Source organism: Macaca mulatta, chromosome 14 (assembly GCF_049350105.2).
Source record: "Macaca mulatta isolate MMU2019108-1 chromosome 14, T2T-MMU8v2.0, whole genome shotgun sequence".
Taxonomy (NCBI): Eukaryota; Metazoa; Chordata; class Mammalia; order Primates; family Cercopithecidae; genus Macaca; species Macaca mulatta.
In genome coordinates this window covers 94170392-94183248 of record NC_133419.1, presented here as the reverse complement: position 1 = coordinate 94183248, position 12857 = coordinate 94170392, and the positions used below count along the sequence as shown (strand labels likewise).

General features: G+C 40.1%; 1 protein-coding gene across 2 annotated transcripts in view; it reads right to left on the bottom strand.

Moving 5' to 3' along the window:
- The window catches only part of DEUP1 (deuterosome assembly protein 1), a 99097-nt gene that overhangs the window by 84885 nt on the left and 1355 nt on the right, over positions 1 to 12857 (bottom strand). The window contains exon 2 of one of the 2 annotated variants that reach the window (XM_001085105.5): positions 12357 to 12429. The exons of the other annotated variant lie outside the window; for it this stretch is intronic. Within the exon in view, the coding sequence (XP_001085105.3) occupies positions 12357 to 12385 (29 nt within the window). The 5' untranslated portion in view covers positions 12386 to 12429. The remainder of the gene's footprint in view (positions 1 to 12356; positions 12430 to 12857) is intronic. 2 annotated transcript variants of the gene reach the window in all.

Below are 12857 nucleotides of genomic sequence, written 5' to 3'. Positions count from 1 at the left end.
ACACCACTGCACTCCAGCCTGGGTGACAGAGCTAGAGCTTGTCTCAACAACAACAAAAAAGCTAACTGCATAATTACCCTATGTCAGGCACTGTGCTTGTCCCTGTGGTGTGACAGAAGAGAAGACAAAACATTGCTGAACAGAGCTGGGGCCCCTGGAATACGCTGGCCTACAGTGTTATAGGACTAACTTCTTAATGTTCTTATTACCACTGATACTTGTGTTGCTACTTCTCTTGCCAGCTTTTCTATTTTTGTCTCTATTTCTCCTTTTCTTTCTGCTTCTTGAGTTCAAGGAGTGTACAACTTTTATACTAACTGCTGTCCCATGAGACTGCTTCTTTCTTTTGGGGAGAGAACCAATGCACTCATAACATATCTGTAATATTCATGTTTTTAGCACTTCTCTGTTTCACCAGTGCTCTGAGTAGAGGCTCACAAAGTTCCAGGTGGTTCCAAGATGCCATACAACTAAGCACCACAGACAACCAGATAAGGTTAGGTGGGTATGCACCTGATGTACATATCTACATTCACACATATCAGATTTTTAAGAAAATGTAAGTTGTAACTAATCTTTTTTTTTTTTTTTTATACTTTAAGTTCTAGGGTACATGTGCATAATGTACAGGTTTGTTACATATGTATACTTGTGCCATGTTGGTGTGCTGTACCCATCAACTCGTCAGCACCCATCAACTCCTCATTTACATCAGGCATAACTCCCAATGCAATCCCTCCCCGCTCCCTGCTTCCCATAATAGGCCCTGGTGTGTGATGTTCCCCTTCCCAAGTCCAAGTGATCTCATTGTTCAGTTCCCACCTATGAGTGAGAACATGCGGTGTTTGGTTTTCTGTTCTTGTGATAGTTTGCTGAGAATGATGGTTTCCAGCTGCATCCATGTCCCTACAAAGGACACGAACTCATCCTTTTTTATGGCGGCATAGTATTCCATGGTGTATATGTGCCACATTTTCTTAATCCAGTCTGTCACTGATGGACATTTGGGTTGATTCCAAGTCTTTGCTATTGTGAATAGTGCCACAATGAACATATGTATGCATGTGTCCTTATAGCAGCATGATTTATAATTCTTTGGGTATATACCCAGTAATGGGATGGCTGGGTCATATGGTACTTCTAGTTCTAGATCCTTGAGGAATTGCCATACTGTTTTCCATAACGGTTGAACTAGTTTACAATCCCACCAACAGTGTAAAAATGTTCCTATTTCTCCACATCCTCTCCAGCACCTGTTGTTTCCTGACTTTTTAATGATCGCCATTCTAACTGGTGTGAGATGGTATCTCATTGTGGTTTTGATTTGCATTTCTCTGATGGCCAGTAATAACGAGCATTTTTTCATGTGTCTGTTGGCTGTATACATGTCTTCCTTTGAGAAATGTCTGTTCATATCCCTTGCCCACTTTTTGATGGGGTTGTTTGTTTTTTTCTTGTAAATTTGTTTGAGTTCTTTGTAGTTTCTGGATATTAGCCCTTTGTCAGATGAGTAGATTGCAAAAATTTTCTCCCATTCTGTAGGTTGCCTGTTCACTCTGATGGTAGTTTCTTTTGCTGTGCAGAAGCTCTTTAGTTTAATGAGATCCCATTTGTCAATTTTGGCTTTTGTTGCCATTGCTTTTGGTGTTTTAGACATGAAGTCCTTGCCCGTGCCTATGTCCTGAATGGTATTACCTAGGTTTTCTTCTAGGGTTTTTATGGTATTAGGTCTAACATTTAAGTCTCTAATCCATCTTGAATTAATTTTCGTATAAGGAATAAGGAAAGGATCCAGTTTCAGCTTTCTACTTATGGCTAGCCAATTTTCCCAGCACCATTTATTAAATAGGGAGTCTTTTCCCCATTTCTTGTTTTTTTCAGGTTTGTCAAAGATCAGCTGGCTGTAGATATGTGGTATTATTTCTGAGGACTCTGTTCTGTTCCATTGGTCTATATCTCTGTTTTGGTACCAGTACCATGCTGTTTTGGTTACTGTAGCCTTGTAGTATAGTTTGAAGTCAGCGTGATGCCTCCAGCTTTGTTCTTTTAACTTAGGATTGTCTTGGCAATGTGGGCTCTTTTTTGGTTCCATATGAACTTTAAAGCAGTTTTTTCCAATTCTGTGAAGAAACTCGTTGGTAGCTTGATGGGGATGGCATTGAATCTATAAATTACCTTGGACAGTATGGCCATTTTCACGATATTGATTCTTCCTATCCATGAGCATGGAATATTCTTCCATTTGTTTGTGTCCTCTTTTATTTCACTGAGCAGTGGTTTGTAGTTCTCCTTGAAGAGGTCCTTTACATCCCTTGTAAGTTGGATTCCTAGGTATTTGATTCTCTTTGAAGCAATTGTGAATGGAAGTTCATTCATGATTTGGCTCTCTGTTTGTCTGTTACTGGTGTATAAGAATGCTTGTGATTTTTGCACATTAATTTTGTATCCTGAGACTTTGCTGAAGTTGCTTATCAGCTTAAGGAGATTTTGGGCTGAGACAATGGGGTTTTCTAAATATAGAATCATGTCATCTGCAAACAGGGACAATTTGACTTCTTCTTTTCCTAATTGAATACCCTTTATTTCTTTCTCTTGCCTGATTGCCCTGGCCAGAACTTCCAACATTATGTTGAATAGGAGTGGTGAGAGAGGGCATCCCTGTCTTGTGACAGTTTTCAAAGGGAATGCTTCTAGTTTTTGCCCATTCATTATGATATGGGCTGTGGGTTTGTCATAAATACTCTTATTATTTTGAAATACATTCCATCAATACCGAATTTATTGAGAGTTTTTAGCATGAAGGGTTGTTGAATTTTGTCAAAGGCCTTTTCTGCATCTATTGAGATAATCATGTGGTTTTTGTCTTTGGTTCTGTTTATATGCTGGATTACGTTTATTGATTTGTGTATGTTGAACCAGCCTTGCATCCCAGGGATGAAGCCCACTTGATCATGGTGGATGAGCTTTTTGATGTGCTGCTGGATTCGGTTTGCCAATATTTTATTGAGGATTTTTGCATTGATGTTCATCAGGGATATTGGTCTAAAATTCTCTTTTTTTGTTGTGTCTCTGCCAGGCTTTAGTATCAGGATGATGTTGGCCTCATAAAATGAGTTAGGGAGGATTCCCTCTTTTTCTATTGATTGGAATAGTTTCAGAAGGAATGGTACCAGCTCCTCCTTGTACCTCTGGTAGAATTCAGCTGTGAATCCATCTGGTCCTGGACTTTTTTTGGTTGGTAGGCTATTAATTATTGCCTCAATTTCAGAGCCTGCTATTGGTCTATTCAGGGATTCAACTTCTTCCTGATTTAGTCTTGGGAGAGTGTAAGTGTCCAGGAAATTATCCATTTCTTCTAGGTCTTCTAGTTTATTTGCATAGAGGTGTTTATAGTATTCTCTGATGGTAGTTTGTATTTCTGTGGGGTCGGTGGTGATATCCCTTTATCATTTTTTATGGCGTCTATTTGATTCTTCTCTCTTTTCTTCTTTATTAGTCTTGCTAGCCGTCTATCAATTTTATTGAGCTTTTCAAAAAACCAACTCCTGGATTCATTGATTTTTTTGGAGGGTTTTTTGTGTCTCTATCTCCTTCAGTTCTGCTCTGATCTTAGTTATTTCTTGCCTTCTGCTAGCTTCTGCTCTTGCTTCTCTAGTTCTTTTAATGTGATGTTAGAGTGTCAGTTTTAGATCTTTCTAGCTTTCTCTTGTGGGCATTTAGTGTTATAAATTTCCCTCTACACACTGCTTTAAATGTGTCCCAGAGATTCTGGTATGTTGTATGTTTGTTCTCATTGGTTTCAAAGAACATCTTTATTTCTGCCTTCATTTCGTTATGTACCCAGTAGTCATTCAGGAGCAGGTTGTTCAGTTTCCATGTAGTTGAGTGGTTTTGATTGAGTTTCTTAGTCCTGAGTTCTAGTTTGATTGCACTGTGGTCTGAGAGACAGTTTGTTATAATTTCTGTTCTTGTACATTTGCTGAGGAGTGCTTTACTTCCAATTATGTGGTCAGTTTGGAATAAGTGTGATGTGGTGCTGAGAAGAATATATATTCTGTTGATCTGGGGTGGAGAGTTCTGTAGATGTCTATTAGGTCTGCTTGGTGCAGAGATGAGTTCAATTCCTGGATATCCTTGTTAACTTTCTGTCTCATTGATCTGTCTAATATTGACAGTGGGGTGTTGAAGTCTCCCATTATTATTGTATGGGAGTCTAAGTCTCTTTGTAAGTCTCTAAGGACTTGCCTTATGAATCTGGGTGCTCCTGTATTGGGTACATATATATTTAAGATAGTTAGCTCTTCCTGTTGAATTGATCCCTTTACCATTATGTAATGGCCTTCTTTGTCTCTTTTGATCTTTGATGGTTTAAAGTCTGTTTTATCAGAGACTAGGATTGCAACCCCTGCTTTTTTTTGTTCTCCATTTGCTTGGTAGATCTTCCTCCATCCTTTTATTTCGAGCCTATGTGTGTCTCTGCATGTGAGATGGGTCTCCTGAATACAGCAAACTGATGGGTCTTGACTCTTTATCCAATTTGCCAGTGTGTGTCTTTTAATTGGAGCATTTAGTCCATTTACATTTAAGGTTAATATTGTTATGTGTGAACTTGATCCTTTCATTATGATATTACCTGGTTATTTTGTTCGTTAGTTGATGCAGTTTTTTTGTAGCATCGATGGTCTTTACATTTTGGCATGTTTTTGCAATGGCTGGTACCGGTTGTTCCTATCCATGTTTAGTGCTTCCTTCAGGGTCTCTTGTAAGGCAGGCCTGGTGGTGACAAAATCTCTAAGCATTTGCTTGTCTGTAAAGGATTTTATTTCTCCTTCACTTATGAAACTTAGTTTGGCTGGATATGAAATTCTGGGTTGAAAATTCTTTTCTTTAAGAATGTTGAATATCGGCCCCCACTCTCTTCTGGCTTGTAGAGTTTCTGCCGAGGGATCTGCTGTTAGTCTGATGGGCTTCCCTTTGTGGGTAACCCGACCTTTCTCTCTGGCCCTTAACAGTTTTTCCTTCATTTCAACTTTGGTGAATCTGATAATTATGTGTCTTGGAGTTGCTCTTCTCGAGGAGTATCTTTGTGGCATTCTCTGTATTTCCTGAATTTGAATGTTGGCCTGCCTTACTAGGTTGGAGAAGTTCTCCTGGATGATATCCTGAAGAGTGTTTTCCAACTTGGTTCCATTTTCCCCCTCACTTTCAGGCACCCCAATAAGACGTAGGTTTGGTCTTTTCACAAAATCCCATACTTCTTGAAGGCTTTGTTCATTTGTTTTTCCTCCTTTTTCTTTAGACTTCTCTTCTCACTTCATTTCATTCATTTGATCTTCAATCGCTGATACTCTTTCTTCCAGTTGATCGAGTGGGTTACTGAAGCTTGTGCATTTGTCACGTATTTCTCGTGTCATGGTTTTTATCTTTGTCAGTTCGTTTATGGCCTTCTCTGCATTGATTATTCTAGTTATCCACTCTTCCATTCTTTTTTCAAGATTTTTAATTTCTTTGCACTGGGTATGTAATTCCTCCTTTAGCTCTGAGAAGTTTGATGGACTGAAGCCTTCTTCTCTTAACTCGTCAAAGTCATTCTCCGTCCAGCTTTGATCTGTAGCTGGCGATGAGCTGTGTTCCTTTGGAGGGGGGAGATGCGCTCTTCTTTTTTGAATTTCCAGCTTTTCTGCACTGCTTTTTCCCCATCTTTGTGGTTTTATCTGCTGTTGGTCTTTGATGATAGTGACGTACTGATGGGGTTTTGGTGTGGGTGTCCTTCCTGTTTGTTAGTTTTCCTTCTAACAGTCAGGACCCTCAGCTGTATATCTGTTGGAGATTGCTTGAGGTCCACTCCAGACGCTGTTTGCCTGGGTATCAGCAGCAGAGGCTGCAGAAGATAGAATATTGCTGAACAGCGAGTGTACCTGTCTGATTCTTGCTTTGGAAGCTTCGTCTCAGGGGTGTACCCTGCCGTGTGAGGTGTGGGGTGTCGGTCTGCCCCTAGTGGGGGATGTCTCCCAGTTAGGTTACTCAGGGATCAGGGACCCACTTGAGCAGGCAGCCTGTCTGTTCTCAGATCTCAAACTCCGTGTTGGGAGATCCACTGCTCTCTTCAAAGCTGTCAGACAGGGTCGTTTGTGTCTGCAGAGGTTTCTGCTGCTTTTTTTGTTTTGTTTTGTTTAGCTGTGCCCTGTCCCCAGAGGTGGAGTCTACAGAGACAGGCAGGCCTCCTTGAGCTGCTGTGGGCTCCACCCAGTTTGAGCTTCCCAGAGGCTTTGTTTACCTACTTAAGCCTCAGCAATGGTGGGTTCCCCTCCCCCAGCCTTGCTGCTGCCTTGCCCTTAGATCGCAGACTGCTGTGCTAGCAATGAGGGAGGCTCCGTGCGTGTGGGACCCTCCCGGCCAGGTGTGGGATATAATCCCTTGGTGTGCCATTTGCTAAGACCCTTAGTAAAGCGCAGTATTGGGGTGGGAGTTACCCGATTTTCCAGGTGTTGTGTGTCTCAGTTTCCCTGGCTAGGAAAAGGGATCCCCTTTGCCCTTGTGCTTCCCAGGTGAGGCGATGCGTCGCCCTGTTTCAGCTTTCCCTGGTCGGGCTGCAGCAGCTGACCAGCACCAATTGTCCGGCACTCCTTAGTGAGATGAACCCAGTACCTCAGTTGAAAATGCAGAAATCATCCGTCTTCTGTGTCACTCGCACTGGGAGCTGGAGACTGGAGCTATTCCTATTCGGCCATCTTGCTCTACCCCCAGTTGTAACTAATCTTTTGTAAACATTTTCCTGTAAAAAGTATGTGTAAATTTATCCTACACTGTGGTAGTTTTTCATCTTTCCTTAAACTTACTAGCAGCTTGATTAGGTCTCTTGTAGAAATCTTCCCTTTCTTTCCTTATTTCCTTCCTTCCTCCGTCTCTCTCCTTCCTAATAACTTTCCTTCCTTTCAAAATCATGCATTTAATTCCTACAGTCATTTAGCATTGCTAACATTTCAGAGTCTGCCCTCAAGTTTGACATATCAGGATTTTAAACCCGATGTACTTTGTTTCTTCTTCAGAGATACAAGAAACTAGAAGAACTTGTCCAGTTTGATTACTCTGGGGAGGAATATATGTGTATATGGGAGGAAGGTGAATAAAGTATGAAGAGAGGGAGAGTAAGGGGGTATAGTCTTGGCTAACCAGAAAGCAAGGGAATTAACCAAATTTAAAAAGAATTTTCAATGTGCAAAAATAATATGTTACTATAATTTATTAAGGTACCAATATGTTGACTTACATCAGAAAAATCAAACTTTATTTTACAAACTGTGATTAAAACTGTGTTTAACTCATCAAGAACCTGGTAAGTGAAGTTATGACTCATAAAGTTGAGAACCTGGTAAGTAAAGTAAAGATGATTAATATATCTCAGAAGGAAATAACACTTGAAGGGGTAAGAAAGATGCACACGTAGAAAAGCATAGTTTTAAAGGACCTTTTGAATCAGATGCAAGAAGTTATGATTTAATATTCATCTACCTTGGTTCTTTGAAAATAATGACTTCCATAGCAGATAAGAAGAATCTGGTGGGTCACATAGCAGTGCCTAGATGTTTAGGAAGCATTTGGCAAGATTCTATTAATGAGATCAATGGCTAAGATAAAAGTCACAGAATAAAAAGTACAGTAAAAGATTCAGTAGAGAAAAATGAGAATTTGTTTGAAGATGTATGCACATGTTTTGTTCCCTCCCCAAATCCTACTAACACAAAGTAAAGGGATATTTTTAACCTAGAAGGTCTAACCTACAAGGATAAAAATAACAGGAACTAGCAGCAGACAAAGCCAAGCAGCAAACCAACTAGATGCATCTGGAAGTAGCAAGTGAGTGTCAGCCTGAAAACAGGAGGAATAGCTAAGAAGGGGTTGACTCCTAGATCTCCTCACTGGCATTTAGAATCCAGGCATATTCTCTGGAGAAGCTAAAACAGACAGGCTTTGGACTGGGGTTGGGAAACACCAGGTACAGTAGATGCCAGGACCACCGTACTAGAAACTGGGGGGTTAAGGTCAACAATGTAAGTCTGAATTCAGCCCCCTCCTCCTTTTCCGCTCCCAGAATGCTGGTATACTCTCCAGGTAAGAAATTAGAATTCTCTGGAATCTGATTAGCCTGAGACAAAGGACTGAAAGAGAGTGACCTGGGGTCCTGCAAGGAAACTGCCTAGCCTGATGACTGTGGAGTAAAGACCACTGTCAATAAGCCCGCTGACATGGTTTGGCTCTGTGTCCCTAACCAAATCTCTTATCGACTTGTAATCCCCAGTGTTGGAGGAGGGACCTGGTGAGAGGTGACTGAATCATGAGAGCAAACTTCCCCCTTGTTGTTCTTGTGATAGTGAGTTCTCAGGAGATGCAACTCCCCCTCTCTCCCTCCTGCTCTGGCCACACAAAATGTGCCTCCTTCCTCTTTGCCTTCTGCCATGATTGTAAGTTTCCTGAGGTCTCCCTAGCCATGCTTCCTGTCTATTTGTTTTTTGGGTTTTGTTTTTTTTTTTTGTTTTGAGATGGAGTTTTGCTCTCGTTGCCCAGGCTGGAGTGTAATGGCACAATCTCGGCTCCCCGCAACTTCTGCCTCCCGGGTTCAAATGATCTCCTGCCTCAGCCTCCTCAGTAGCTGGTATTATAGGCATGCACCACCACACCAGGCTAATTTTGTATTTTTAGTAGAGATGGGGTTTCTCCATGTTCGTCAGGCTGGTCTTGAGCTCCCAACCTCAGGTGATCTGCCTGCCTTGGCTTCCCAAAGTGCTGGGATTACAGGCGTGAGCCACTGCGCCTGGCCTCTATTTGTTAATCTAACCATATTCTATTTATATGTGGAGATAAACTTGATATGACATAAAAAAGGTTGAAAACAAGGTGATGAACAAAGATATTTTTGATTAAAGTATATTAAAAAGAAAGCAGGGATGGTAATGTTAATATCAGGCAAAGTAGGATTAAAATAGAAAACATCAGTTTATACTTGTGCTATATATTATGATGTTAATCACATAATATGCTGAGAAGATATACCCATAAATCTTGACACATCGAGCAACAGAACACTGAAGTATGTACACCAAAAATTGTTAGTAATACAAGAAGGATTAGACAAACTACAATTATAATGAAGATCTTCCTTAGAATTTGACAGATCAAATAACCAAAAATTAATGTAACTGTACTTGAAAAGCACAAGTTAAACATAACAACAGTTAAAATGTTTGATTATATAACTTTTTTAGCCTTTTTACTCAACCAAAAGAGAACGTACATGTGTTTTCAAATACCCAAAGGACATTAATAAAAGTTGATCCTGCAACAGACTACAAGAATAATCTTAGTGAAACTGACAGAGCCAAAATCATATAGTCCATATCCTATGCCTATAGTAGTAGAAAGATTAAAAAGTAGTAATAAAAAGATAACTAAATGTCCCTTGAAATTACATTTTCTAAATATCTCTTGAGTCAAAGAAGATATCAAATTTGAAATGACAGATTATTTAGAAAATGATGGTGAGAACACTAATCGTATGGCAGGCAGCAAAGTTGTGCTCAGGAGGAAAGTTACATGCTTTTTATTATTTAAAGAAATAATGAAATCCAGAAATCATGAAAATAACTGAAGCAAATTTTTCAACCCATGGGAACAAAATAAAATAAACCATAAAAGGGCAAACTGGTAAGTAGAAATTCATGAATAACAAAACAAAAACAAAGCAAAATCTAGAGAAGGTTTTCTTAAAAAGGCCAATAAAAGGGATCACTTATTCGTTCCATAATTATGTTCTGGAAACGCACTTTAAAAACAAAAAGAACAAACATAAAATTGAGTTTCAATTACAAGCAGTTTAGATTATTATGGCACAAATACAAACACCTATAATTGGGAGAAATCATGGATAAATTAACATAAAACCAGGTTATAACCATGATATCCGAGAATATTGATTCACTCACGCTGAAAATGTTCTGTGGGAAAGCTCCCACTGTAGGCCTTGCCACTTTCTGCTCCTGCTCTATGTAATCTTTTCCCCCAGATATATTCTCTGCCCGAATGCTGCCTTACCAAAGCATCTTTGTTTGACCACTCCATTCACACTCTCTACTTTTCCCACCCTTAGACTGCTTTATTTTTCTTCATATCACCATATGATACAAATTTTATGTTTATTTTCTGTCTCTTCTACTATGGTATAAGCCCCTTGAGAAACAGTTGTCTATTTTGTTCACTGCTACCTTCCTGGTGCCTAGACCAGTAAGTAGCTCACAGTAGACTCTAAATAAGTATCTGTTAAATGTAGGCTGTTCCACAAAACATTACTGTATAGGTAGGTGACATGGTTTAATAAGCTACATAACAAGCCCCTGATGATGAAGTTTTATTGTATTCATGATCTGGATTCATACTTACTTCTCAATAGCATGTGGGACCGAGGCAGTGCCAACCTGGGGTCTCCATGCTTTGGAGACCATGGTAGGCAGTGTCTGGCCCCATGTCTACTGTGATCAGTGGAACAATACCTCAGGAAAACCTCTAATAACTCTCATTAACTTGGGGGGTTGTAATTACACCATACCCAAACAAGTTCTACTGTTCCTTACTAAATTCTAAGTTCTTTAAGGACAAGGTCTGTTTCTTAAATGACTCCATAGCCTTGGATTTGCAGGAGTGAAGTGATAGCTGGTACCCAACCTTAGGTTCAACATCTTCAATCTGCATCTTAACTCTTAGTGCTATCATCACACCACGGACCCAACACATACTTAACTCAGAATCCTAACTTGGCTCTACTATGGATACCAGGCAGGCTGCTCCCTGCATCTCATTGCCACCCATTTCCAACGCAGAAAGGAACACAGGGATTGGAGCCAGGCATACCTGAATTCAAATCCTACTTTCTTTACTAACCTGGTGTATATTCTAGGATGAGCTCCTGCTTCTTTTGGTCTTTCTACCTTTCTGAGGCTGAATGTGGTAGAGGATGCTAGTTTTTCACCAATATCCATTCTTCCTCCTTTGTTCTAGAACTTCTAAGCTTCGTCTGATCATATGGTTGCCTAGTTACAGACCATATTTCCCAGCCTTTCTTGCTGTTAGTTGTAACTCTGGGATTAAGTTCTGGCCAATGGAAAATGAACAGAAGTGAGACCTGCCATTTCCATGTTATACTCCTAAAAGAAAATGTCTTACTCTCTCCTCTTGCCCTTCTCCTTCCCTATGGAAGGAGCACAGTCATGATGACAGAGCACACTTATGATGGTAAGAGCTGAAACAACCACTTTGGTCCTAGAGATAGAAATCGTTAGTGAAGATGGCAGAGTTGCCAAACCAATCCTGGTCTGCGCATCTTGGGCGAGCATAGCACCTGTGACAAGTATATGAAACAGAAATAATCTTCAATCTTACTTAAGCTGCTGTTTTTGGAGTCTCTTTGTTATAAGAGCTTAGACTGTACGGTAATATATTTACTTTTCTTAGTTGTAAAACGATAATAATACCTAGCAGGGCTGTTGTAAGAAGGAGTATGCAGTAGCAGCTAAAAAGTGATAGCTATGATTATTATTCAAACTTGTGCAGCTTTCTTTCAGCCTGACATTAAAGTTATGGTCTGGGCAGAATTTCTGAAAGTGAGACAACTGAAGTGGTGTGACTAGTGCCAAAGTCAGCTGCAATCAAGATTAGGCACTATACAACCACCCCTTCACCCCCTCATTCCCCAGACGCTGTGTTCAGCCAGTGGTCAGTTGGCTAGTGATTGGAAGACAAAACTCTGTGATGCTGGTAGCAGGTAAAGAGTTAGGACAGATATTTGTAAACAGGAATTTGATTTCTACAATGACAAATGCTATACAAATTTTATTTTTATCTCTTCGTGAAACTTTTGGTAAAATATCTAGTTCTTGATGATGTTTTTATGGAGTTGGATCTATTCTCAGCCTATGTTTAAGTGTTGAGTTCAGCCTTAAGGGGCAAGAGTAGAGGGAAACTTGAGATAATGTAGCAAAAAAGGAGCAAGCTGTGGAAGAGAGGTTGCATTGTGGTAATAGAAGAGCACATGAGGCCTGCCTCAGCATCCATCACCCTTAGATATTGGACAGTCACTAAGAGTTGGAAAACAGTGATTTTTTGAGTGCAGATCTGTAGTGTCAAAATCAGAAACTCTCGCATTATAATTCTTAATTACAGTCACTTGATATTTCCTCTCATCTGCCTCACCAAAAATAATTGGCATATCCTTCTCTTAATAGTAAATTTCAAAATTCATGTGTTCTCAGGAAGTTTTTGGCATAGTTAAGTACATACTTATAAAACAGAAATTTCTCAGCACTTACCCCATTGTATTATGGGCTTGGTTCTCCATGTCAGGAAACTGCTACATCTGGTTTATATTTCTTGATTTTTAATCTGTTAGGGGGAAAATGATCCAAATTCCTAAAATGTTTACATTCATTAACCTATAAAACAGGAAAATTAAGCTACTGGCAAAACCCACTTAGTATGAGTTTTTCTGTGTAGTAGCTCTTGATCCTACAAAATATAGAAACTTGAGTTTTCTGTTTTGGTTTTTTGTTTGTTTTTTGAGACGGAGTCTGCTCTGTCGCCCAGGCTGGAGTGCAGTGGCACGCTCTCAGCTCACTGCAACCTCTGCCTCCCGGGTTCTAGCGATTCTCCTGCCTCAGCCTCCTGAGTAGCTGGGACAGGCAATTGCCACCACGCCCGGCTAAGTTTTGTATTTTTAGTAGGGACGGGGTTTCAGCATATTGATCAGGCTGGTCTCAGACTCCTGACCTCGTGATCTGCCCACCTTGGCCTCCCAAACTTGAGTTTTTTTG